Source organism: Pristiophorus japonicus, unplaced genomic scaffold, assembly GCF_044704955.1.
Source record: "Pristiophorus japonicus isolate sPriJap1 unplaced genomic scaffold, sPriJap1.hap1 HAP1_SCAFFOLD_637, whole genome shotgun sequence".
In the NCBI taxonomy this organism is placed as follows: Eukaryota; Metazoa; Chordata; class Chondrichthyes; family Pristiophoridae; genus Pristiophorus; species Pristiophorus japonicus.
In genome coordinates this window covers 227968-255648 of record NW_027254549.1, presented here as the reverse complement: position 1 = coordinate 255648, position 27681 = coordinate 227968, and the positions used below count along the sequence as shown (strand labels likewise).

The 27681-nt window shown below is 47.0% G+C and overlaps 1 protein-coding gene and 1 pseudogene across 1 annotated transcript; one reads left to right on the top strand and one right to left on the bottom strand.

Moving 5' to 3' along the window:
• Window positions 1–1565: 1565 nt before the first annotated feature.
• Window positions 1566–26181, top strand: LOC139255822 (zinc finger protein 850-like; annotated as a pseudogene).
• On the bottom strand, window positions 15425–22747 carry LOC139255816 (zinc finger protein 182-like). The gene is made up of 2 exons (XM_070874005.1): window positions 22714–22747; window positions 15425–17107 (listed from the first exon to the last, which is right to left on the bottom strand). The coding sequence occupies exon 2, from the start codon at window positions 16747–16749 to the stop codon at window positions 15571–15573; it is 1179 nt and encodes a 392-aa protein (XP_070730106.1). The 5' UTR covers window positions 16750–17107; window positions 22714–22747; the 3' UTR covers window positions 15425–15570.
• Window positions 26182–27681: the final 1500 nt, after the last annotated feature.

Here is a 27681-nt window from a genome sequence, read left to right as displayed (position 1 = left end):
ATTTTTAAAAGAATTTTAAAAAACTATTTTTACGTGAGTATTTTTATGAATGACTGGGCTGTAGGGTGAGGAAGGGGATTATCAATGACTGGGCTGTGGGGTGGGGAAGGGGATTATCAATGACTGGGCTGTAGGGTGGGGAAGGGGATTATCAATGACTGGGCTGTAGGGTGGGGAAGGGGGATTATCAATGACTGGGCTGTAGGGTGGGGAAGGGGGATTATCAATGACTGGGCTGTATGGTGGGGAAGGGGGATTATGGCCCTTAAATTGTGAATGGTTTTGGTGGGTTGATCAGGGTCTGTGCCGTGTTGACTGACCGTGTTGGGGCTGGACGGGGGGGTGAATTTAGGACGCAATTTTTTCTTGTTTTTCAATTTATTTTTGTATGTGTACACTACGGGTCAACAGCAATAATTATCGGTTGGGGGTGTGTGAGGGGGGGGGGCGGGGGGACAAGGGGGAACAGGGAAATCACGGCACCGCAGCATACACTTACATTATTTAGTTCTAACTAATGGTACAGTTAGAGCTGGTACAGGAAAGGTTTTATTTAGAAGTGGAGAAAAATGAGAGAGAGTTTTTTTTAAAGACAGCACCATGGGTCTGAAATCTGGATAGAGTGAGAGAGAAATCCACCAGGGAGGGGGGAGAAAAAGGTCAGAGGGGGATTTTTAGTGGGGAGGATTGAAACTCACTTCACGATCCGTCGGCAAGGTGGCTGATTGTAGTCTGTAGACCTAACGTTTCACACTTACTGGGGCTTCATCTGAGGCCAGGGAAAGTAAACAGGCGGGTGGTGGGGATTCAACAGTCAGAGAGTATTAGATCGAAAAGCTTAGTGAGAGGTTATGGAGGGTTTAGAACTCCTTACCTTCCACTAGGTCAGTCAAAACGAGAAGGGCTGTGAGGAGGGACAAGAACTATTTAAACCTACTGTTTTTCTCAGTGATGTGGTGTTAATTGTTTGCTTTGTCTGGTCTTCTGGTTCTTATTTCTCCTTCTGATGTGTTCTCTCTGTGTGGTCTGTTGTCCTATCTGTTTGTTCTGTGAAAATGTAGAGTCCGCCTTCTCTTTGTTAGTGTGTAGCATGTGATGCCTTACCTCGTTCAATGTCCGTGGTTTGGGGTGGGGATTTTTTGTAGGTAGGGGGCTAATGTTTTAATTTCCTCGTGGTTTGTTTGTTTCTTTTCTGCCTTATATCTCCTTTTCCCTTACTTTCCATAAATTTTTGTTTTTGAATTAAATAATTAAAAAAAAATGTTTTTAAATACATTTTTTGTTTTGTTTTTTGTTATTGTTTAGGGGTTGGTTCTGTTATATTATTACTGTCGTAGTTTTGCTATCTGTTTTTATATTTCGTGCGAGTTTACTTTCATAGTCTATCTTCCCTTTCTTAATAATTTTTTTAGTCATTCTTTGCTGGCTTTTAAAAGCTTCCCAATCGTCTGTCCTCCCACTAGTTTTGGCCACTTTGTATGCCCTTGTTTTTAATTGGATACCGTCCTTTATTTCTTTATTTTGCCACAGATGGCTATTTTTTCTTTTACACCCTTTCCTCCTCACTGGAATATATTTTTCTTGAGAGTTATGAACTAGCTCCTTAAATGTACACCACTGTTCATCAACCGTCCTACACGTTAATCTATTTTCCCAGTCCACTTTAGGCAACTCTACCCTCATACCTTTGTAGTCTCCTTTATTTAAGCTTAGTATGCTGGTTTGAGATCCAACTTTCTCGCCCTCCATCTGAATCTGAAATTCAACCATGCTATGGTCACTCATTCCAAGGGGATCCTTTACCAGGAGATTGTTTATTAATCCTGTCTCATTACACAGGACTAGATCTAAGATAGCCAGCCCCCTGGTTGGTTCCATTACATATTGCTCCAGGAACCCGTCCCTTATGCACTCTATGAACTCTTCCTCAAGGCTACCCTGACCAATTTGATTTGTCCAATCAATACGGAGGTTAAAATCACCCATGGTTATTGCTGTTCCCTTTTTACAAGCACCCACTATTGCTTGGTTTATACTCCGACCAACAGAGTTGCTACTGTTAGGGGGCCGAAAGACGACGCCCACCAGTGACTTTTTTCCCCTTATTATTCCTTATCTCCATCCAAACTGTTTCAACATCCTGATCATTTGAGCCAATGTCGTCTCCCACTATTGCAGTGATTCCATCCTTTATCAACACAGCTATTTTGTTTCCCTGGAGTTCCTATTATGAGTTTCAGAAACTTCGGTGCCAAGTGGACCAGGTGTTTAAAGATTTCTCTCTTTCCATGTTGCTGTTAGTTAAAGATACAGAGATTGATTTCCCCCTCATTATGCATCTTTAGTAGTTAAACAAAAATTCTTCCTGTTCGTAGTGAGTCAGATTCTGCACTGGGAGAGATGGCTGGGGCTTCAGCCTTTAAAATACTCCTCCTCTTGTTCAAATCCCTCCAAGGCCTCGCCCCTCCCTATCTCTGTAACCTCCTCCAGCCTGCCAACCCTCTTAATAAGGAGAAACAATTTTCAGTGTCAGAAGGGTCGGTAACCAGAGTGGAGTTGAGGTAGAAGATCAGCCATGATCTTACTGAATGGTGGAGCAGGCTCGAGGGGCCAATGGGCCTACTCCTGCTCCAATTTCTTGTGTTCTTAAAGGCTAATGGAAATGCAGAACTCGATGTTGCCCATATAACTGAGGCTGGGGGCCAATTGAACAGGCTCAAGGGGCCGAATAGCCTATTCCTCTTTCTATGTTCCTACTTACAGTGATGACTTTTGTAAACAGCTTTTACAGGGGTTTAGAAGGGGAGGATACACCAAGGGGATTAAACCTGCGTCCCTCCTGTTCCTATGACTCAGTCACACTGGTCAGTGCCTGTACCCAATAAGCCATTGGGAGGATAGTCTAGTGACCCTGCTGGAAAATGCACGTGTGAGGCCTCAGGCGAGGGCAATGGAATAGCCTGTCGACACTCACTGTCGAGTTTCACACATGGACATTGGGCACATGGGTCACATATTGGAGAGAAACTGCTGAGTGTAGAACTGAACCCAGCCAGAGTCAGCACATTCAGGGGGGGAGGGGGAGAGGAACCAGTGAGTGTAGAACTGAACCCAGCCAGAGTCAGATATTAGTGAACCAGTTGGGTTTTTACGACAATCCGGCCGCTTTCAAGGTCACTTTGTTGTCATGCATGCCCCACAAATTAGCAGATTCATTAAATTCAAATGACTAATCTGTCTCTTTGTTTTCTCTCTCAAACTCCCTTTTTCCTGTTTTAAATTAATTTTACAGGATATTAGAAGGGGAGGATTTGCAGACGGGAAACTCAAATCGCAGACCGTATCAAGATCTGACAGCGTCACTCGATTCATCGGGACCTGAATATCATCGGCCTCTCAATATGGAAGCAAAAAGCATCGTTGACAGTGGGGAGAAAGTGTACACGTGTTCTGTGTGTGGACGAGGCTTCAGCCGAATCTCTGGCCTATCGAGACACAAGCGCAGTCACACCGGGGAGAGGCCGTTCACCTGCTCCGAGTGTGGGAAGGGATTCACTCAGTTATCCAGCCTGCTGATACACCAGCGAGTTCACACTGGGGAGAGACCATTCACCTGCTCCGAGTGTGGGAAGGGATTCACTCGTTCATCCCACCTTCTGATACACCAGCGAGTTCACACTGACGAGAGACCTTTTAAATGTCCGGACTGTGGGAACTGCTATAAAAGATCTGGGGAACTGACATACCATCAACATGTTCACAATGGGGAGAGACCATTCAGGTGCTCTCACTGCGGGACTGGGTTCAGTCAATCATCTAAACTCGCTGTACACCAGCGCACTCACACTGGGGAGAGGCCGTTTACCTGTTCTGAGTGTGGGAAGGGATTCACTCAGTCATCCGACCTTTTGAGACACCAGCGAGTTCACACTGACGAGAGACCTTTTAAATGCCCAGACTGCAGGAAGTGCTATAAAAGTTCCAGGAACTGAGCTGCCATCAACGTGTTCACACAGGGGAGAGGCCGTTCACCTGCTCTGAGTGTGGGAAGGGATTCACTCGTTCATCCAACCTGCTGACACACCAGCGAGTTCACAAGTGACTGCGGGGGTTGGATTCTGCTGTTATTGCTGTTCATTCTGACAGTTGGGGTTTGTTTCTGCTGATGTTAATAACCCTATAACTGGGCTGGAGTTTAATATTCTGGATGAATGGGAAATAAATCAGCTTTGCTTTAAACACATTGCTGTAGATTTTTGTCTTTCCCACCTGAGTGTTTAGCATCACCTGGCTGGAGCTCAGAGAGGACAATCTGGGGGTAGGATCATACGGTGGGAACAGAACTTCAGCCTAGACACAGTCCTTCAGGGCCACACTGAGAGGGCCAAACAGCACGTTGGTCTTTCTCGTCTGTCTGCACTGACAGCAAAGTCGCCATGCAGGTTAATCTTGAGCTGTGTAAGAAATGTTCCCAGTGCTCTCTTCCATGGTTCAGACTCCTTTAGGTATGAACCCCGGTGCTTTGTTTACTTTTTAAATGGCTGTATTAACCCGCGTCGCTACTTTTAGTGATTTGTGTATCTGTACCCCTCGATCCCTTTGCCGCTCAACCCCATTTATACTCTTATTTCCCAAACAGAATGTGGCCTCCTTATTCTTCCTACCAAAACGCACCACCTCACACTGATCTATACTGAAATTCATTTCCCAATTACACACGCATTCTGCAAACTTTTTAACGTCTTGCATTTTGTCACAGTCTTCCTCAGTATTAACTCTACCTCCCAATTTGTGTCATCTAAAAATTTGGAAATTGTACTTCTGATTCCTGAGTCCAAATCCTTTATTTAAATGGTGAAAAACAGTGGTCCCAGCACCGATCCCTGTGGAACACCACCTCCCACCTATTGCTAGAACAGTGGTCCCAGCACCGATCCCTGTGGAACACCACCTCCCACCTATTGCCAGAACAGTGGTCCCAGCACTGATCCCTGTGGAACATCACCTCCCACCTATTACCAGAACCGTGGTCCCAGCACCGATCCCTGTGGAACACCAACTCCCACCTATTGCCGGAACAGTGGTCCCAGCACCGATCCCTGTGGAACACCACCTCCCACCTATTGCCAGAACAATGGTCCCAGCACCGATCCCTGTGGAACACCACCTCCCACCTATTGCCAGAACAGTGGTCCCAGCACAGATCCCTGTGGAACACCACTCCCACCCTTTGCCAGTCTGAGTAGCTACTCTTAAGCCTACTCTCTGTTTCTTGTTTTATAACCAGCTTGCTATCCACAACAGTATGTAAGATCTACAAGATGACCAAAGTCAGGCCGCGTGGAGTGAAGGGCCAGGCAGCAGAGTGGATGGAAAAATGGCTGCTAAACAGAAATCATTTGTTGGAGTTGAGGGCAGTTTGTTGCCATATTTTCATCCATTCTGTTACCTGACGTTTGACTCCACACGACCTGACCGTGGTCATTTTGTAAGACGGTACATACTGCAGACACAGTGAACCAGTGGTGGGAGGGGGTGGAGATTGAGTCCTGGACAGGGACATTGATGAAGTGGATTTCTCTGAGTTTTGAGGCAGCGCTAGTGGCATTTTCACCTCTTTCCAGTTTTTAAAATAATCTTATTGCCAGTTTATTAAAGCCATTAAAAGCCTCTCCGATAGGTCGTACAATACAATGAGGCCTGATAGCTTTCTATCAGAGTTAGAATCACAGCTAGAAAGCATTTAGTGACTGAGCCAGACTGGGCCGGGCCTAAGGTGCGAGTTAGTGATGGAAAAGTGGTGGCCAGCGTACTTGGCCCCAGGGCTGAGAACCTGGGCACTCAGGTCTCTGTATCATTGATGAATTTTGTTCATTGCCCAGTCTCAGTCGAATGGCGGGTCATCTTGCTGTCCAGTGGAGGCGGGGATCCCCAGTGGAGGGCTCTCCATGCAGGGTGCATAAGAACATAACAGATAGGAGCCGGAGTAGGTCATTTTGGCCCTTCGGGTCTGCTCCGCCATTTAAGAAGATCATGGCTGCTCTTCTACCTAAACTCCATCTTCCTGCACTATCCCCATATCCCTTAATTCCCTTAGTTCCCCAAAAATGATCGCCTTCTGTCTTGAATCTACTCAATGGCTGAGCATCTACAGCTCTCTGGAGTAGAGATTTCCAAAGATTCACCATCTTCTGAGTGAGGAAATTTCTCCTCATCTCTGTCCTAAATGTCCTACCCCTTATTTTGCAGCGTGGATGAGCACACAAATCGATTTCCGCACACAGAGCAGGTGAACGGCCTCCCCCAGTGTGAACTCGCTGGTGTGTCAGCAGCGTGGATGAGCAAGCGAATCCCTTCCCACACATGGGGCAGGTAAACGGCCTCCCCCAGTGTGAGTGCATTATTGTGCAATGAGGGTGAACGACTGAACCTCTTTCCACGGTGAGAGCAACTGAACTGTTTCTCGTCAGTGTGAACTCGCTGGTGTTGAATCAGATCCTCAGAGCTTTTAAACCAGTTCACACCGTCGGATTATTTAAAAGGTTTCTCATCATTGTGAACCTGTTGGTGTTTCAGAAGGTGTGATGAATTAGTGAATCCCTTCTCACACATGGAGCAGATGAACAGCCTCCCCCCAGTGTGCCTGTAGCGATGAGTTTCCAGCTCAGACAGGTAACTGAATTCCTTCCCACAGTCCACACATTCCCACGGTTTCTCCGTGGTGCGGGTGTCCTTGTGTCTCTCCAGGTTGGATGATCAGTTGAAGCCTTGTCCACACAAAGAACACCTGTACGGTTTCTCCCCGCTGTGAATGGTGCGATGTGTAACTGGTTAAAGCTCTTTCCTCAGGCAGTGCACTGGAACACTCTCATTCGGGTGTGTGTGTCTCGGTGCTTTTCCAGTCACACTGATGTTTGATATCTTTTCCCACAGACAGAACAGACAAACATTTTTCCTTCCACATTCAAAGGCCGATGATATTCAGGTGGTGATGAAACGAGTGACTCTGTCAGATCTTGACTATATGTTTGGTTTGATTTTCTAGTCTGCAAATCCTCCCCTTCTAATACACTGTAAAAGGAGTTTACAAAAATCATCACTAAGTACAGGATAGAAATTCAGAAGAGACAATTCTAGTTCAAATGGAACATTCTTTCCTCTCTTCTTTCCCCTAAAGCTGTAAATCCCCGTCCCACACACGCTCCCTCCTCCCTGTACTGAAGCCCAAATCCATTGCACCATCTGCAATGTTTTCCCTTTTGGTCGACTTCTCTCCTCCCCTGAAGGTGCTGACTCTGTCTGGGTTCAGTTCTGCACTCACTGGTTCCCCTCCCTCTCCTCCCCTGAAGGTGCTGACTCTGGCTGGGTTCAGTTCTACACTCACTGGTTCCCCTCTCCCTCCCTCCCCTGAAGGTGCTGACTCTGTCTGGGTTCAGTTCTACACTCACTGGTTCCCCTCCCTCTCCTCCCGTGAAGGTGCTAACTCTGGTGGGTTCAATTCCACACTCACTGGTTCCCCACCTTTTGTGAAATGCTTTGGGAACTTTATTAAACATATACCCAGCAGAAGCACATTAATCTAATGGGAGATCACTGACACATGAACAGCCAGCGTGGGAGCCTCCTGAGAGTCCGGCCCCATTACAGCTTGTATTTACAAGAGCTGGGACAAGGAAAGAGTCCCATTCAAATCACTGGTACATTTGATAACTAAAATAGTAATTTTGCCTTAATTTATAAACGCTCCCTGACCAGTCCCCATTTCTCCTACATTTACAAACGCTCCCTAACCAGTCCCCATTTCTCCATTTACAAACACTCCCTGACCGTCCCCATTTCTCCTACATTTACAAACGCTCCCTGACCAGTCCCCATTTCTCCATTTACAGACACTCCCTGACCGTCCCCATTTCTCCTACATTTACAAACGCTCCCTGACCAGTCCCCATTTCTCCTCCATTTACAAACGCTCCCTAACCAGTCCCCATTTCTCCATTTACAGACACTCCCTGACCAGTCTCCATTTACAGACACTCCCTGACCAGTCCCCATTTCTCCATTTACAGACGCTCGCTGACCAGTCCCCATTTACAGACGCTCCCTGACCAGTCCCAATTTCTCCATTTACAGACGCTCCCTAACCAGTACCCATTTCTCCTCCATTTGCAGACACTCCCTGACCAGTCCCCATTTCTCCATTTACAGATGCTCCCTGACCAGTTCCCATTTCTCCATTTACAGATGCTCCCTAACTAGTACCCATTTCTCCTCCATTTACAGACACTCCCTGACCAGTCCCCATTTCTCCTCCATTTACAGATGCTCCCTGACCAGTCCCCATTTCTCCTCCATTTACAGACACTCCCTGACCAGTCCCCATTTCTCCATTTACGGATGCTCCCTGACCATTCCCCATTTCTCCTCCATTTACACATGCTCCTTGACCAGTCCCCATTTCTCTTCCATTTACAGACACTCCCTGACCAGACCCCACTTCTCCTCCATTTACAGACGCTCCCTGACCAGTCCCCATTTCTCCTCCATTTACAGACGCTCCCTAACCAGTCCCCATTTCTTCTATATTTACAGACACTCCCTGACCAGTCCCCATTTCTCCTATATTTACAGACACTCCCTGACCAGACCCCATTTCTCCTATATTTACAGACGCTCTCTGACCAGTCCCCATTTCTCCTATATTTACAGACACTCCCTGACCAGACCCCATTTTGCTTCCATTTACAGATGCTCCCTGACCAGTCCACATTTCTCCTCCATTTACAGATGCTCCCTGACCAGTCCACATTTCTCCTCCATTTACAGACACTCCCTGACCAGTCCCCATTTCTCCTCCATTTACAGATGCTCCCTGACCAGTCCCCATTTCTCCTCCATTTACAGACACTCCCTGACCAGTCCCCATTTCTCCATTTACGGATGCTCCCTGACCATTCCCCATTTCTCCTCCATTTACACATGCTCCTTGACCAGTCCCCATTTCTCTTCCATTTACAGACACTCCCTGACCAGACCCCACTTCTCCTCCATTTACAGACGCTCCCTGACCAGTCCCCATTTCTCCTCCATTTACAGACGCTCCCTAACCAGTCCCCATTTCTTCTATATTTACAGACACTCCCTGACCAGTCCCCATTTCTCCTATATTTACAGACACTCCCTGACCAGACCCCATTTCTCCTATATTTACAGACGCTCTCTGACCAGTCCCCATTTCTCCTATATTTACAGACACTCCCTGACCAGACCCCATTTTGCTTCCATTTACAGATGCTCCCTGACCAGTCCACATTTCTCCTCCATTTACAGATGCTCCCTGACCAGTCCACATTTCTCCTCCATTTACAGACACTCCCTGACCAGTCCCCATTTCTCCTACATTTACACACGCTCCTGACTCGCTGGGGATTTCCTGGCACTTCCTGGTTGACCTGGAGTTTGTGTCTGAAACTGGCGGGTAGTTGTGGGGAGGTGGATAATGCGGAGTGTTGTCTCTCGGGCCTGGGCCCGCACTTGGTGTGTGTGAAGACCCCCCAGGGGTTAGGAAAAGCGGGGGCGGGGCCAGAGCAAGTCGTCGGCTGGTCTTCCAACCAATCAGTGTCCGAGGGGCGGGGCTTGCGGCACCCAGTGGGCGGGGCTGAGCCCGGATCTCCCTGATTGGCTGAAACTCTGCCCCATTGTTAAAGCTGATTTCTCTCAAACTCCAGGAGGAAACGGGACCTTCCTGTTGTGGCTTTAAACAGATGGAACCCTGTGGGGTGGAGCAAACATTGCATCATTTGTTTGTGAAATGTATTGATTCAGGACAGACAGCAGGGATTCAGGAAATAACACAATGCAGTGAGAAAGGAAATGCAGTGGATGTTGTGTAGATGGATTGTCAAAAGGTGTTTGATAAGGTACCAGACAGGAGGCTTGTTGATCAAATTAAGGCTCACGGTATTAAAGGGAGTGGGGCAGTGTGGAGAGGAAGTTGGATAAAGGGCAGAAAACAGAGTAGTGGTTAATGGATGTTCTTCAGACTGGAGGGATGTAAACAGTGGTGTCCCCAGGGAGAGTGTTGGGACCAATGCTCTTCTCAATATAGAGAAATAATCTGGGCTTGGGTATATGGGGCACACGATAAAAATCCCCAGGGAACACCAAAAAGGGCCCATGGCCAACTGTGAAGAGTACTTTAAGTGCCTTCATTGTCAATGCACAGGTTAGTAATTGGGGCAGGTAGATGTGAAATGAAATTTAATTCAGAGAAATGTGCTGTGATAGATTTTGGGAGGAAATGGTAAAACTTTCAATGGAGTAGAGGAGCAGAGAGATTTAGGGTTGTAAGATTCTAGCTAATTCCTTATCTTATTAAGGACTGAGAGTCTAGTGTTAGAACATAAGAACATAAGAAATAGGAGCAGGAGTAGGCCATCTGGCTCCTCGAGCCTGCTCCACCATTCAATAAGATCATGGCTGATCTGATCCTGGCCTCAACTCCACTTCCCTGCCCTCTCCCCATAACCCTTGACTCTCTTAATCTTTCAAAACTCTGTCTATCTCCACCTTAAATATGTTCAATGATTATTATTAGCAATTTTAATATCTTAAGAAATATAATTTGACCAGATTCTCTGTGCTCTACCACAACTGATATCCTAGGGGTAACATTTGCTAATGCAGTTCAGGAGTGTTTAAATTAATATGGCAGGGGGATGGGAACCTATGCAGCGAGACAGGGCGAAATAATATGGAGTCAGAAACAGATGGTAGAAAGGTAAAAAGCAATAGTGGAAGGCCAGGCAAACAAAGGCAAGAGACAAAAAGGGCCACACTACATCATAATTCTAAAAGGACAAAGGGTGTTAAAAAAACAAGCCTGAAGGTTTTGTGTCTTAATGCAAGGAGTATCCGTAATAAGGTGGATGAATTAACACTGCAAATAGATGTTAACAGATATGATGTGATTGGGATTACAGAGACGTGGCTCCAAGATGATCAGGGCTGGGAACTCAACATCCAAGGGTATTCAACATTCAGGAAGGATAGAATAAAAGGAAAAGAAGGTGGAGTAGCATTGCTGGTTAAAGAGGAGATTAATGCAATAGTTAGGAAGGACATTAGCTTGGATGATGTGGAATCTATATGGGTAGAGCTGCAGAGCACCAAAGGGCAAAAAACGTTAGTGGGAGTTGTGTACAGACCTCCAAACAGCAGTAGTGATGTTGGGGAGGGCATCAAACAGGAAATTAGGGGTGCAGGCAATAAAGGTGCAGCAGTTATCATGGGTGACTTTAATATGCATATAGATTGGGCTAACCAAACTGGAAGCAATACGGTGGAGGAGGATTTCCTGGAGTGCATAAGGGATGGTTTTCTGGACCAATATGTCGAGGAACCAACTAGAGGGGAGGCCATCTTAGACTGGGTGTTGTGTAATGAGAGAGGATTAATTAGCAATCTCATTGTGCGAGACCCCTTGGGGAAGAGTGACCATAATACGGTGGAATTCTACATTAGGATGGAGAATGAAACAGTTAATTCAGAGACCATGGTCCAGAACTTAAAGAAGGGTAACTTTGAAGGTATGAGGCATGAATTAGCTAGGATAGACTGGCGAATGATACTTAAGTGGTTGACAGTGGATGGGCAATGGCAGACATTTACAGACCGCATGGATGAACTACAACAATTGTACATCCCTGTCTGGCGTAAAAATAAAAAAGGGAAGATGGCTCAACCGTGGCTATCAAGGGAAATCAGGGATAGTATTAAAGCCAAGGATGTGGCATATAAATTGGCCGGAAATAGCAGCGAACCCGGGGACTGGAAGAAATTTAGAACTCAGCAGAGGAGGACAAAGGGTTTGATTAGGGCAGGGAAAATAGAGTACAAGAGGAAGCTTGCAGGGAACATTAAGACGGACTGCAAAAGCTTCAATAGATATGTAAAGAGAAAAAGGTTAGTAAAGACAAACATAGATCCCCTGCAGTCAGAATCAGGGGAAGTCATAACTGGGAACAAAGAAATGGCAGACCAATTGAACAAGTACTTTGGTTCGGTATTCATTAAGGAGGACACAAACAACCTTCCGGATATAAAAGGGGTCAGAGGGTCTAGTAAGAAGGAGGAACTGAGGGAAATCCTTATTAGTCGGGAAATTGTGTTGGAGAAATTGATGGGATTGAAGGCCGATAAATCCCCAGGGCCTGATGGTCTGCATCCCAGAGTACTAAAGGAGGTGGCCTTGGAAATAGCAATGCATTGACAGTCATTTTCCAACATTCCATAGACTCTGGATCAGTTCCTATGGAGTGTTGGGTAGCCAATGTAACCCCACTTTTTAAAAACAGGGAATTATAGACCGGTCAGCCTGACATCAGTAGTGGGTAAAATGATGGAATCAATTACTAAGGATGTCATAGCAGCGCATTTGGAAAGAGGTGACATGATAGGTCCAAGTCAGCATGGATTTGTGAAAGGGAAATCATGCTTGACAAATCTTCTGGAATTGTTTGAGGGTGTTTCCAGTAGATGTGGTATATTTGGACTTTCAAAAGGCTTTCGACAAGGTCCCACACAGGAGATTAATGTGCAAAGTTAAAGCACGTGGGAATGGGGGTAGTGTGCTGACGTGGGTTGAGAACTGGTTGTCAGACAGGAAGCAGAGTAGGAGTAAATGGGTACTTTTCAGAATGGCAGGCAGTGACTAGTGGGGTATCGCAAGGTTCTGTGCTGGGGCCCCAGCTGTTTACATTGTACATTAATGATTTAGACGAGGGGATTAAATGTAGTATCTCCAAATTTGTGGATGACACTAAGTTGGGTGGCAATGTGAGCTGCGAGGAGGATGCTATGAGGCTGCAGAGTGACTTGGATAGGTTAGGTGAGTGGGCAAATGCATGGCAGATGAAGTATAATGTGGATAAATGTGAGGTTATCCACTTTGGTGGTAAAAACAGAGAGACAGACTATTATCTGAATGGTGACAGATTAGGAAAAGGGGAGGTGCAACGAGACCTGGGTGTCATGGTACATCAGTCATTGAATGTTGGCATGCAGGTACAGCAGGCGGTTAAGAAAGCAAATGGCATGTTGGCCTTCATAGCGAGGGGATTTGACTACAGGGGCAGGGAGGTGTTACTACAGTTGTACAGGGCATTGGTGAGGCCACACCTGGAGTATTGTGTACAAGTTTTGGTCTCCTAACTTGAGGAAGGACATTCTTGCTATTGAGGGAGTGCAGCGAAGGTTCACCAGACTGATTCCCGGGATGGCGGGACTGACATATCAAGAAAGACTGGATCAACTGGGCTTGTATTCACTGGAATGAGAGGGGATCTCATCGAAACGTTTAAAATTCTGACGGGTTTAGACAGGTTAGATGCAGGAAGAATGTTCCCAATGTTGGAGAAGTCCAGAACCAGGGATCACAGTCTAAGGATAAGGGGTAAGCCATTTAGGACCGAGATGAGGAGAAACTTCTTCACCCAGAGAGTGGTGAACCTGTGGAATTCTCTACCACAGAAAGTTGTTGAGGCCAATTCACTAAATATATTCAAAAAGAAGTTAGATGTAGTCCTTACTACTAGGGGGATCAAGGGGTATGGCGAGAAAGCAGGAATGGGGAACTGAAGTTGCATGTTCCGCCATGAACTCATTGAATGGCGGTGCAGGCTTGAAGGGCCGAATGGCCTACTCCTGCACCTATTTTCTATGTCTATGTTTCTATCAGAGTAAACATGCAAGTCCCGTGTGTCCACAGTAACTGACACGATGTCAGCCCACTGGATAAAACCTCGGGTGCCCTGAGCTTGATCTCCGGTGTCTCCAGTCCTGACTGCCCCCTTACATCAGTCTCCCGTCACTTTTATACCCTGCAGTGATCCACCTCTGGCACCTGACTCTTCTTTGTCTTCTCTGCTGGGTTTTGGCAGGAAGCTGGGAAAAGACAGCTGGAACTTCTCTAATCTGTGATTTACAAGGACACTTTCCCTGGTTCACAGCAGTTACTTTTCTTCAGTAATTTTCTCATCATCCCTAAACTCCCCTGCCTGCTGTTAGTTGTTATTTTTTATAGTTTCACAATTATAGGTATAAACATCACATGTTATAATCTAATCTATTGTGTTACTCACTCTGGTTTGAGCTTACATTGTGGTTACTAACAGACAAACCCTGTTCTTTCCCCTGATCTGATTACAGATTCCAACAGTGGGTTCAGTGAATGGAATGTCTCATCAGTGTTGCCATGGCAACCTGTCTGCAGCGAATCGATTGTTTGAGTTTCTAACTCAGACTAAACTTCTCTTTCACGCTATACACATTATATCAGCCAGTTTATGTCAATGTGTTTTAGCCATGTTATGTTAATATCTCTCAAACCTACAAGGGGATCAGATACAGAAACCTTTAAAAGTAGGAGGACAAGTTGATAAAGTGGTTTAAAAAGCACATGTGATCCTAGGTTTTATAAATAGGGGTGTGGAGTACAAAAGGGCAAAGGTCATGTAAACCTGCACAAATCATTGGTTAGGCTGCAGGTCGAATATTGTGTCAGGCTTTAGGGCATCTTACACCAGGAAGGATGTCAAGGCCATGGAGAGGGTGCAGAGAGATTCACTGAGATGATACCAGGGACAAGAGCCTTTAGTTATTGGAGAGATTGGAGAAACTGGGGCTCTTTTCATTAGAACAAAGGGGAATTGGAGATCTGAGGGAGGTGTTCAAAATTGGATCAGGTAAATGAGGATAAACTATTTCCACCAGTCGGTGAGTCAGTAACTCGAGGGCATCAAATTCAAATCATCACCAAAAGGCTCAGACCCAGAAAGGAACTATCGAACACTCTGTACAACAATATTCGGGACACTCACTGTCTCTCCGGATCTGTGTCCAGGGAGAACCTGATGGGTTTCTCTTATCTTTGGGTTAAATTTTGTTCTCATCGAGGTTATGGATGTCAGTGCTGGGGAAATGGGATATTCTGAGCACCTAGTGTGTGCCTAAACACTCTCCAGTCAGGTACAGCACGGGTTAGATACAGAGTAAAGCTTCCTCCACACTGTCCCATCAAACACTCCCAGGGCAGGTACAGCACAGGATTTCAACCGAGGCCCCATCAGCTCTCAACCAATATCACTCAAACTGATTATCTGGCCATTGCTGTTCATAGCAGCTTGCTGTGCACAAATCATCTGCTGCATTTCTGATACAACAGTGAATGTACTTCAAATGTACATTGATGTTGTGGTATTTCATTGGCTGTAAAGCACTTTGGGACATCCTGAGGTCATGTGAGGTGCTGCATAAGGACAGGTCTTTGTTAAATGGAGGAGAAAAGCTCCAAAAAAGGAACAGTTGGTAACAGGACAACAATTAGTCGTCTCTTATATTGGAGAAATCAAGGAATCGACAAACTGTGTGTTGGAACCAAAGCTATATCCAGAAAGCTATGTCAGATATCCAGAAAATTAAACTCCGGCCCAGTTACAGGGGACACACAGCCCAATTGTCAGAATGAACACGGTTCAGTCCCGATGTGATTAACAGCAGAATCCAACCCTGCAATCACATGTGAACTTGCTGGTGTTTCAGCCGGTTGGATGGATCAGAGAATCCCTTCCCACACACAGAGCAGGTGAACGGCCTCTCCCCAGTGTGAGTGCGTTGGTGCATCATCAGATGATTTCTGATTTTAAAGCTCTTCTCACAGTCAGAACATTTAAATGGTCTCTTATTGGTGTGAACAAGCTGGTGTACAGTGAGGTTGGATGACTGAGTGAATCGCTTTCCACACACACAGCAGATGAATGGTCTCTCCCCTGTGTGGATACGTTGGTGTATCATCAGCTCCATTTTGGTTTTAAAGCTCTTCTCACAGTCAGAACATTTATATGGTCTCTTATCAGAGTGAACAACTTGGTGTGCAGTGAGGCTGGATGAACGAGTGAATCTCTTCCCACACTCTGAGCAGGTGAACGGCCTCTCCCCAGTGTGAGTGCGTTGGTGCATCATCAGCTGATTTCTGCTTTTAAAGCTCTTCTCACAGTCAGAACATTTAAAAGGCTTCTTATTGGTGTGAACAACTTGGTGTGTAGTGAGATTGCATGACTGAGTGAATCCCTTCCCACACACAGAGCAGGTGAACGGCCTCTCCCCTGTGTGAAAAGATTGGTGTCTCATCAGACTATTTCTGCTTTTAAAGCTCTTCTCACAGTTAGAACATTTAAAAGGCCTCTTACTGGTATGAATAAGGAGGTGTGTAGTGAGCTGGGATGACTGAGTGAATCCCTTCCCACACATGGAGCAGGTAAACAGCCTCTCCCCAGTGTGTACTCGCTGGTGTCTCAGCAGATCAATTTTGGTTTTAAAGCTCTTCTCACAGTCAGAACATTTAAAAGCTCTCTCATCAGAGTGAACAAGTTGGTGTGACAGTAGATTCGCTGAACAGGTGAATTCCTTCCCACACACGGAGCTGGTGAACGGCCTCTCGTCAGAGTGAACAAGTTTATGGCGCCTCAGCTCCCCGGAGCTTTTAAAGCACTTCCCGCAGTCCGGACATTTAAAAGGTCTCTCGTCAGTGTGAACTCGCTGGTGTGTCTTCAGCTGGGAAGAAATAGTGAATCCCTTCCCACACACGGGGCAGGTGAACGGCCTCTCCCCGGTGTGACTGCGCCAATGAATTTCCAGCAGGGACGGGGAACGGAATCCCTTGCCACAGTCCTCACATTCCCACGGTTTCTCCATGGTGCGGGTGTCCTTGTGTCTCTCCAGGTTGAACGATCAGTTGAAGCCTTGTCCACACGCACAACACGTGTACGGTTTCTCCCTGCTGTGAATGGTGCAATGTTTTTTACGGCTGCGTAACTGGTTAAAGCTCTTTCCTCAGGCAGTGCACTGGAACACTACCACTCATGTGTCTCGGTGCTTTTCCAGTCACACTAATGTTTGAAATCTTTCCTCACAGATAGAACAGACAAACATTTCTCCTTCCACATTCAAAGGCCAATGATATTCAGGTAACGATGAATCGAGTGACTCGGTCAGATCTTGATGTGATGTTTGGTTTGAGTTTCCCGTCTGTAAATCCTCCCCTTCTAATACGCTGTAAAAGAGTTTACAAAAGTCATCAATGTAAGTCCAGGGTAGGTAGAAAATCTAAACAGACAATTCCAGCTTCTATAGAATATTCTTTCCTCTTTTGTTCCCACAAACATGTGATCCAATCAAACTAAAAGAAGCCAAAATAAGCAACAAAAGCAAAGGGCACCTTCCCAACTGAACCAGAATGTTGTTCCCAGTGTGTATGAGACACTCTATACCCTGAGGTGCCACCGTCGCGGAAGGCATCAAGGAACCAGTGCACACCACATGCTCCCTCTCCAGGGCCATCCGGGCACCGACAAGGCAAAAGACCACAAGAATTAGGTGCAGGAATAGGCCATACGGCCCCTCGAGCCTGCTCCACCATTCAATAAGCTCATGGCTGATCTTCAAACTCAGCTCCACCTTCCTGCCCTATCTCCATATCCCTTGATACCCCAGAGTCCAACAATCTATCTATCTCAGTCTTGAATATACTCAACACCTCAGCACCCACAGTCCTTTGGGGTGGAGAATTTCAAAGATTTACAACCCTCTGAGTGAACAAATTCCTCCTCATCTCAGTCTTATAATGGCCAACCCCCTTATCCTGAGACTGTGGGCCCTATTCCTAGATTCTCCAGCCAGGGGAAACAACCTCTCAGCATCTACCCTGTCAATGCCCCTCAGAATTTTACATCTTTCAATGAGATCCCCTCTTATTCTTCTAAACTCCAGAGAGTATAGGCCCATTCTACTCAATCTCTCCTATTAGGACAATCCCCCCAACTCAGGAATCAATCTGGTGAATTGCACTCCCTCTAAGACAAGTAGACCCTTCCTCAGATAAGGACACTGTGCACTGCAGGTGTGGTCTCACCAAGGCCTTTTACAGTTGTAGCAAGACTTCCTTATTCTTGTACTCCAACCATCTTGCAATAAAGGCCAACATGCCTTCCTAATTGCTTACTGTACCTGCATGCCAGCTCTCTGTGTTTCCTGTGCGAGGACACCTAAATCTCTCTGAACACTAACATTTATTAGTTTTTCACTTTTTAAAAAATATTCTGTTTTTCTATTCTTCCTACCAAAGTGAATAACCTCACATTTCCCCACATTATGTTCCATCTGCCACCTTATTGCCCACTCACTGAAACTGTCCATATCCCTTTGCAGGGTCTTTGCGTCCTCCTCACAGCGTACTTTCCCACCTGGCTTTGTATCGTCAGCAAACTTGGATACACTGTACTTGATCCCTTCATCCAAGCAGGGAGGTCCTGCTGCAACTGTACAGGGTATTGGTAAGGCCGCACCTGGAGTACTGCGTGCAGTTTTGGTCACCTTACTTAAGGAAGGATATATTAGCCTTGGAGGGGGTACAGAGACGATTCACTGGGCTGATTCCGGAGATGAGGGGGTTACCTTATGATGATAGGTTGAGTAGACTGGGTCTATACTCATTGGAGTTCAGAAGGATGAGGGGTGATCTTATAGAAACATTTAAAATAATGAAAGGGATAGACAAGATAGAGGCAGAGAGGTTGTTTCCACTGGTCGGGGAGACTAGAACTAGGGGGCACAGCCTCAAAATATGGGGGAGTCAATTTAAAACCGAGTTGAGAAGGAATTTCTTCTCCCAGAGGGTTGTGAATCTGTGGAATTCTCTGCCCAAGGAAGCAGTTGAGGCTAGCTCATTGAATGTATTCAAATCGCAGATAAATAGATTTTTAACCAATAAGGGAATTAAGGGTTATGGGGAGCGGGCGGGTAAGTGGAGCTGAGTCCACGGCCAGATCAGCCATGATCTTTTTGAATGGCGGAGCAGGCTTGAGGGGCTAGATGGCCTACTCCTGTTCCTAATTCTTATGTTCTTATGTTATGTTCTTATTATGTTTAATATAGATTGTAAATAGCTGAGACCAAAGCACTAGCACCCCACTAGTTACAGCCTGCCAACCGGATAATAACCCGTTTATCCCTAATCTCTGTTTTCCATCCGTTAACCAATCCTCTATCCATGCTAATATATTACCCCCAATTCCATGTGGCGCATCAAATGCATTTTGGAAATCCTGCAATATTACATCCACTGGTTCCCCTTCATCCACCCTGCTAAAAAGGTAATAAATTTGTTCAACACGATTTCCCTTCCATAAAATCATGTTGACTCTGCATAACCAGACCATGATTTTCTAAATGCCCTGTTACCACTTCTGTAGTAATGGATTCCAGCATTTTCCCAATGACTGATGTCAGGCTAACTGGCCCGCAGTTCCCCGTTTTCGCTCTCCCTCCTTTCTTGACCGTGGAAGTGAGGCAGGCAGCCAGAGTGACCCACCCCCGGGCCCTGCCCATTCTGGACCTACAAGTTGCTGTTTTAGCCAGGCCCAGGAGAAGAACCTCTGTCTTACCCACCCTCACTCCGCACCGGGCGACCAAAGATTAGGAGCACGGAGCTAAATTGTAACCAAGAGTTAAGGAGCAGCCCCTTCAGGTAACTATTGAGGGGCTGCAACTTCTCACACTGAATATATACATGGCCCATGGACTCCTCTAGGCCACAAACATCACAGACGGCCCGGGAGTAGGATGAAGCAGAAAAAGAATGCGTATGACAGATGTCAGGTCGAGAATACATCTGAGAGATCTAACGGTTTATGTGCACAAATCATTGAAGGTGGCAGGACAGGTTATGAAAGCAGTTCAAAACGCTTCCAGGATCCTAGGCTTCATGAATAGAGGTTTAGAGTACAAAAGCGTGGAAATTATGATCAACCTGTATAAAAGACTGGTTCGGCCTCAACTGGAGTAGTGTGTCCAATTCTGGGCACCACACTTTAGGAGCGATGTGAAGGCCTAAGAGAGGGTGCAGAAAAGATTTATGGGAATGATGCCAAGGATGAGGGACTTCAGTAATGTGGATAAACTAAGAAGCTGGGGTTTCTCCTTAGAGCAGAGCAGATTTAACAGAGGTGTTCAAAATCATGCGGGGTCTGGACACAGTAGATAGAGAGAAACTGTTCCCATTGGTGGAAGGGTCAAGAACCAGAGCAAGTGGTCAGGATCCGGAATGCACGGCCTGAAGGGGTGGTGGAGGCTGAGTCAAAAGGGAGTTGGATAAGTACCTGAAGGAGGGAAATCTTTAGGTCTAGGGGGCAAAGGCAAGTAAGTGGGACTAGCTGAGGTGCTCTTGCAGAAAGCCGGCAACGGTTTGACAGGCCGAATGTCCTTCAGTGCTGTAACCATTCTGTGATTCTAACGACACCTAGCTCTACCTCACCACCACTTCTCTCAACCTCTCCACAGTCTCTAATTTGTCAGACTGCTTGTACAACATCCAGTAGCAGGTGAACAGAAATTTCCCCATCACAAACTCCGGTCTCTAGCCACCAACTCCATCCCTCTCTCTAGCATCTGTCTGAGGCTGAACCAGACTGTTCGCAAACTTGGTGTCATATTTGACCCTGAAATGGGCTCCGAGCACATATCTGCACCTTAATTAAACACCCATTTCCACCCCCATAACATTGCTCGTCTCCGCCCTTGCCTCAGCTCATCTGCTGCAGAAGCCCTCAAGCAGGCCTTTGTTACCCCTAGACTTGACTACTCCAACAAACTCCTGGCTGGCCTCCCACAATCTACCCTACGTTATCCTGAGGTCATCCAAAACTCGGCAGCCCATGTCCTAATTCGCACCAAATCCCGTTCATCCATCATCCCTGTGCTCGCTGACCTACACTAGCTCCATTTTGCAACACCTCAATTTCAAAATACTCATCCTTGTTTACATATACCTCCATGGGTTCGCCCCTCTCTATCTCTGTAATCTCCTTCAGCCTCATAAGCCCACATCTCCCCATTTATCTGATCTCCTCAAATTCTGCCCTCTTGAGGATCCCTAATTATAAACACTTAAACCATTGGTGGTCCTGCCTTCTGTTGCCTAGGCCCAAAACTCAAACTCCCTCACTCTGCAGGTAGGAGGTTTAGAGGGTAAATTTCTTCACCCAGAATTTAGTGGGAGTCTGGAACTCACTGCCTAAAAGGGTGGTCGAGACAGAAACCATCATAACATTTAAAAAGTACTTGGATCTGCACTTGAAGTGCCGTAACCTACAGGGCTACAGATCAAGAGCTGGAAAGTGGGATTAGCCTGGATAGCTGTTTGTCGGCCGGTACGGACACGATGGGCCGAAATGGCCTCCTTCCATGCTGTAAGTTTCTGTGATTCTATGATTCTAAATCTTTTCGCCTCGGTGACAAATTATAACACTCCTGTGAAGTGCCTTTGGATATTTTACTACATTAAAGGCGCAATATAAATAGAGGCTGCTGCTGTGAGGTGATGAAGAGCCTGTTGCCCAGGTTACTGCTGTGAGGTGATGAAGAGCCTGTTGCCCAGGTTACTGCTGTGAGGTGATGAAGAGCCTGTTGCCCAGGTTACTGCTGTGAGGTGATGAAGAGCCTGTTGCCCGGGTTACTGCTGTGAGGTGATGAAGAGCCTGTTGGCAAGGTTACTGCTGTGAGGTGATGAAGAGCCTGTTGCCCAGGTTACTGCTGTGAGGTGATGAAGAGCCTGTTGCCCAGGTTACTGCTGTGAGGTGATGAAGAGCCTGTTGCCCAGGTTACTGCTGTGAGGTGATGAAGAGCCTGTTGTCCAGGTTACTGCTGTGAGGTGATGAAGAGCCTGTTGCCCAGGTTACTGCTGTGAGGTGATGAAGAGCCTGTTGTCCAGGTTACTGCTGTGAGGTGATGAAGAGCCTGTTGCCCGGGTTACTGCTGTGAGGTGATAAAGAGCCTGTTGCCCAGGTTACTGCTGTGAGGTGATGAAGAGCCTGTTGCCCAGGTTACTGCTGTGAGGTGATGAAAAGCCTGTTGCCCAGGTTACTGCTGTGAGGTGATGAAGAGCCTATTGCCCGGGTTACTGCTGTGAGGTGATGAAGAGCCTGTTGCCCAGGTTACTGCTGTGAGGTGATGAAGAGCCTGTTGCCCAGGTTACTGCTGTGAGGTGATGAAGAGCCTGTTGCCCGGGTTACTGCTGTGAGGTGATGAAGAGCCTGTTGCCCAGGTTACTGCTGTGAGGTGATGAAGAGCCTGTTGCCCAGGTTACTGCTGTGAGGTGATGAAGAGCCTATTGCCCGGGTTACTGCTGTGAGGTGATGAAGAGCCTGTTGCCCAGGTTACTGCTGTGAGGTGATGAAGAGCCTGTTGCCCAGGTTACTGCTGTGAGGTGATGAAGAGCCTGTTGCCCGAGTTACCGCTGTGAGGTGATGAAGAGCCTGTTGCCCGAGTTACCGCTGTGAGGTGATGAAGAGCCTGTTGCCCAGGTTACCGCTGTGAGGTGATGATGCACCTGTTGCCCAGGTTGCTCCGTCTCGCGAGCATTGGGATCCCAAAGCTCCGCCCACTCATTGTTCCTGCCCAAGGTGGCCGCGCATGCGCCGTGACCCCGCCTTGTGCAAGATGGCGGCCAGTGATCCCGCTGACCCGGGCCTGTCACCGCGGGGCAAACACGAGGCCTGTGGACTCTGATTCCGCGCCTGAGGCCTACACCGGGTGTTTATTAAGCTCCCCGGCCCAACCACGGGTCCACATCCTCCCCCGCGCCCACAATCTCCTACCGCCTACCCGAAGCGTCTCTTCGACCAACGTCTGCTGCACCAGCCGCGCATGCTCATTGAGGGAGATCCGGGCTCAGCGCCGCCCACCGCAGGAAGCCCCGCCTCATTCTCACTCCGATTGGTTGGAGGACCAACCGCCCGCTAGGTCCTCCAGCCCCGCCCCCGCTCTTCCTATTGTTCCTCCAGCCCCGCCCCCGCTCTTCCTATTGTTCCGGAGCTGGCGTCAATCTCTCGGGCAGTGTGAGCTGAGCATGCGCAGAGCGAGCACTGGAGACACACGGACGCTGAGACGAGCTCAGGCTGGAGCCGGACTCTACACCGGGTGAGAGTCAGCGGGGCGCAGGGGAGTCATCGATCGGCAAGTGGGCGGGGAGGCTTCATAAACAACTGGTGTAGGCCGCAAGCCCCGAGTAATAACCCGAAACTCCCGCGTTTGCAGCGACGGATTTTTTTCTTCCGGTAACAGGCCCGGATTAACCACCATCTTTGTGCAGGAAGGTTCAGAGTGCAGCCCGCTCGCTTCACGGCGTAACCGCGCATGCGCAGCCAACTTGGCAGGGCAACAATTAGTGGGCGGGGCTCCAGTGCCCAGGACAGAAATCATTGTCTCATTTATTTTATTCCCACTCTCCACAAATCGTATTTCTCACCATCTCTCCTGAAGGCGTTGGTAAGTGCCCAGCTTATGATTTACATCCCACACAATTTTAACAGAAGAGCCCCAGAGCTGGGTCCCCTTGTATACTCCCAGGGTTCGACTCCCCATGTATAGTCTCACGGTTTGAATCCCCATGTACAGTCTCACGGTTTGAATCCCCATGTACAGTCTCACGGTTTGAATCCCCATGTACAGTCGCAGGGTTAGAATCCCCATGTACAGTCGCAGGGTTAGAATCCCCATGTTCAGTCGCAGGGTTAGACTCCCCATGTACAGTCCCAGGTTTAGAATCCGGCGCACGGAAGTGGAAATTAGGCTTCAGTGTTACAAGTTTCATCGGTTATAGCCTTTTAAAATGTTTGTGGTCAGGTATTCAAATTCCCGGATAACTCTAATCCTGGGTTTAAAGGAGGGGAGAGCTGTGTTTAAATCAAATAGTTTTTTGGAGATTTTCTGAGAGAAGAATCTGGTCAGTTTGAAACTCTGAAAGTGAAATAATTGGTTGGAAATTTCCAATTAGTTGTTTTTCACCAGGGAGGAGGAATTCTGTAACAAGGAAAGAACCGGGCAAGATTTGAAAGGTTTTAACAAAGAGTTCGAGAGACTCTTACATTTGGGATCTTTATTTTGTCCACTCGAGGAGTTAGATAACAAACTTCCTCATGTGAATGTAGAGCTGGAGTATTAGACCGTGATCTGTTTACATGTTCATCTTCTGTTAAATACATTTTCTGAGTGAATTTAAATTTAAAACTTGGTTTGCAGACTCTATCCGCACAGCAAAGGTGAGAGAGATGCTGTGGGGCACATGCTAAGTCCCTAGCTGAAAGTGATTAACAGTCTAGGTTATGGGTTAAATGATCCCAGGCATGTGAAGGAACATTGTATAGAAACTAGAATTGTCTGTTCTGTATTTCTATCCTGTACTTACAGTGATGACTTTTGTAAACTCCTTTTACAGGATATTAGAAAGAGAGGATTTATAGATGGGAAACTCAAACCAAACATCATATCAAGATCTGACAGAGTCACTCGATTCATCAGGACCTGAATATTATCGGCCTTTGAATGTGGAAGGAGAAATACTTGTCTGTTCTGTCTGTGGGAAAGGATTTCAAACATCAGTGTGAGTGGAAAAGCACCGACACACACACCTGAGTGAGAGTGTTCCAGTGCACTGACTGTAGAAAGGGCTTTAACCAGTTACACAGCCTGAAAAAACATCGCACCATTCACAGCGGGGAGAAACCATACACGTATTCTGTGTGTGAACGAGGCTTCAACTGATCGTCCAACCTGGAAAGGCACAAGGACACCTGCACCACGGAAAAAGCGTGGAAATGTGGGGAATGTGGGAAGGGCTTCAATTACCCGTCTGAGCTGGAGATTCATCGACGCAGTCACAGTGGGGAGAGGCCGTTCATCTGCTCCGTGTGTGGGAAGGGATTCACTAAGTCATCCAAACTGCTGATGCACCAGCGAATTCACACCGGGGAGAAGCCGTTCACCTGCTGTGTGTGTGGAAAGGGATTCACTCTGTCATCCAACCTGCTGGCACATAAACGAGTTCACACTGGGGAGAGGCCGTTTACCTGCTCTGAGTGTGGGAAGGGATTCACTCAGTTATCCACCCTGCAGAAACACCAACGAATTCATACTGGGGAGAGACCGTTCACCTGCTCTGAGTGTGGGAAGGGATTCACTCATTCATCCGGCCTCCTGAATCACCAGCGAGCTCACACTGGGGAGAGGCCATTCATTTGCTCAAAATGTGGGAAGAGATTCACTCGGTCATCCAACCTGCTGGCACACAACAAGCAAGTTCACACCGGGGAGAGGCCGTTCACTTGTTCCGTGTGTGAGAAGGGATTCGCTCAGTTATCCAGCCTGCTGACACACAAACGAGTTCACACTGGGGAGAGGCCGTTCACCTGCTCCGAGTGTGGGAAGGGATTTGCTCAGTTATCCACCTTGCGGAATCACCAGCGAGTTCACACTGGGGAGAGGCCGTTCACCTGCTCCGAGTGTGGGAAGGGTTTCACTGATTCATCCAGCTTGCTGATACACCAGCGAGTTCACACTGGGGAGAGACCGTTCACCTGCCTCGTGTGTGAGAAGCGATTCAGTCGGTCATCCAACCTGCTGGCGCATAAACGAGTTCACACTGGGGAGAGGCCGGTCACCTGCTCCGTCTGTGGGAAGGGATTCACTGCACTAGCCAGTCTCCAGAAACACCAGCTAGTTCACACTGGGGAGAGGTTGTTCACCTGCTCGAAGTGTGGAAAGGGATTTACTCAGTCCTCCAACCTGCTGGCACACAACAAGCAAGTTCACACTGAGGGCAGGCCATTCACTTGCTCCGAATGTGGGAAGGGATTCGCTCTGTCATCCGGCCTCCTGAAACACCAGCGAGTTCACACTAGGGAGAGACCGTTTTCTTGCTCCAAATGTGGGAAGGGATTCACTCGGTCATCCGACCTGCTGGTACACACCAAGCGATTTCACACTGGGGAGAGGCCGTTCCCTTGCTCCATGTGTGAGAAGGGATTCGCTCAGTCATCCGACCTGCTGGTACACAACAAGCGAGTTCACACTGGGGAGAGGCCATTCTCTTGCTCCGTGTGTGGGAAGAGATTCATTGTGTCATCTGACCTCCTGAGACACCAGCGAGTTCACAATTGACTCCAGGGGTTGGAATCTGCTGTTAATCACATTCGTTACTGAACCATGTTCATTCTGGCAGTTGGAGTTTGTTTCTGCCGATGTTAATAACCCTATAACTGGGCTATAGTTTAATATTCTGTAAATGTCAAATAAATAGGCTTTCTTTTAAACACCGTGTGCCTAGTCCTTGATATCTCAAATAATAAGACGAGCTGATTGAGGACTTGTTCAGAACTGAGTGGAATACATCTTGGAACGGAGTTCCCACAACTTTTTAAAAGATGAATCTACAAGATGTCCAAGTCTGACATTCGATTTCACCCGATGGGAAATATTCTGATAATATGTTACTGTCACAGGGCAAAGCAGCAATGTTACTTTAACATCAGTTTAATCAAACTCAATGATCTCAATCCGATCCCCACAGTTAAACGTCTCCTTAAAGCTGACGGTGTCGGTAGTTCTGCAGCTCATTTCTCAGTGTTCATTCTTTATTTATTCATTCATTCTCGGGAGGTGCGCGAGCCGGGTTGGCATTCATTGCCCATCCATAATTGCCCGTTTAGGAGGTGGTGAGCCGCTGCCTTCTTGAATCGTGCTGCAGTCTATGAATGAGAGGGGATATCATAGAAACATATAAAAATCTGATGGGATTGGACAGGTTAGATGCAGGAAGAATGTTCCCGATGTTAGAGAAGTCCAGAACCAGGAGTCACAGTCTAAGGATAAGGGGTAAGCCATTTAGGACTGAAATGAGGAGAAACTTCTTCACTCAGAGAGTTGTGACCCTGTGGAATTCTCTACCACAGAAAGTTGTTGAATATATCTAACGAACTGACCTCAAAAGGGAGTTAAATATGGTCCTTGCGGCTAAAGGGATCAAGGGGCATGGAGAGAAAGCAGGAATTGGGTACTGAAGTTGCATGATCAGCCATGATCATATTGAATGGTGGTGCAGGCTCGAAGGGCCAAATGACCTACTCCTACACCTATTTTCTATGTTTCTGAGGTCAAGATGGTGCGTGACTTGGAAGGGAACTTGGAGGTGCTGGTCTTTCCATACATCTGCTCTCCTTGTCCTTCTACACGGTGGAGATTATGGGTTTAGAAGGTGCTGTTGAAGAAGCTTTGGTGACTTGTTGCTCTAGTTGGTGCACACTACAGACATAGTGGTCCTCATCTTTTTAATACAAGACAGGCCTCAGCCCAGTCATTTGTTCCCAATGTTGATACAGTAGTTCAAGACGTGCCAGGTATCAGGAGCAGTATCGAGAGGTGCCAGGTATCAGGAGCAGTATTGAGATGTGCCAGGTATCAGGAGCAGTATCCAGAGGTGCCGGGTATCAGGACCGACATAAATTATCTTCATTTATTCATATTTTAATAACTTTTTCTGAATGTGAGCCATGCCAAGTGCCAAGATATCGGACCACCATAGAAAATGAGTTTGACACCCCTCGTGTTGAGGGAGCTTTATTCTGATTTTATCCCATGCTGTACCTGCCCTGTGATGTTAGAAAAGTTCCCTAGATTCTAGAACAGTCCCAGCGGATGGGAAAGTAACAATTGCTCATTGCACACAGTACTCAGCCTGACCATTTATTATGAGCATAACAATTGGTGACGAGGTAATGAACCGCGCAAAAATGCAAA

What these genes read in the sequence shown, in the direction of transcription:
- LOC139255816 (XM_070874005.1), bottom strand. Translation starts at nt 16,749, where the DNA reads ATGGAGAAACCGTGGGAATGTGAGGACTGTGGCAAGGGATTCCGTTCC.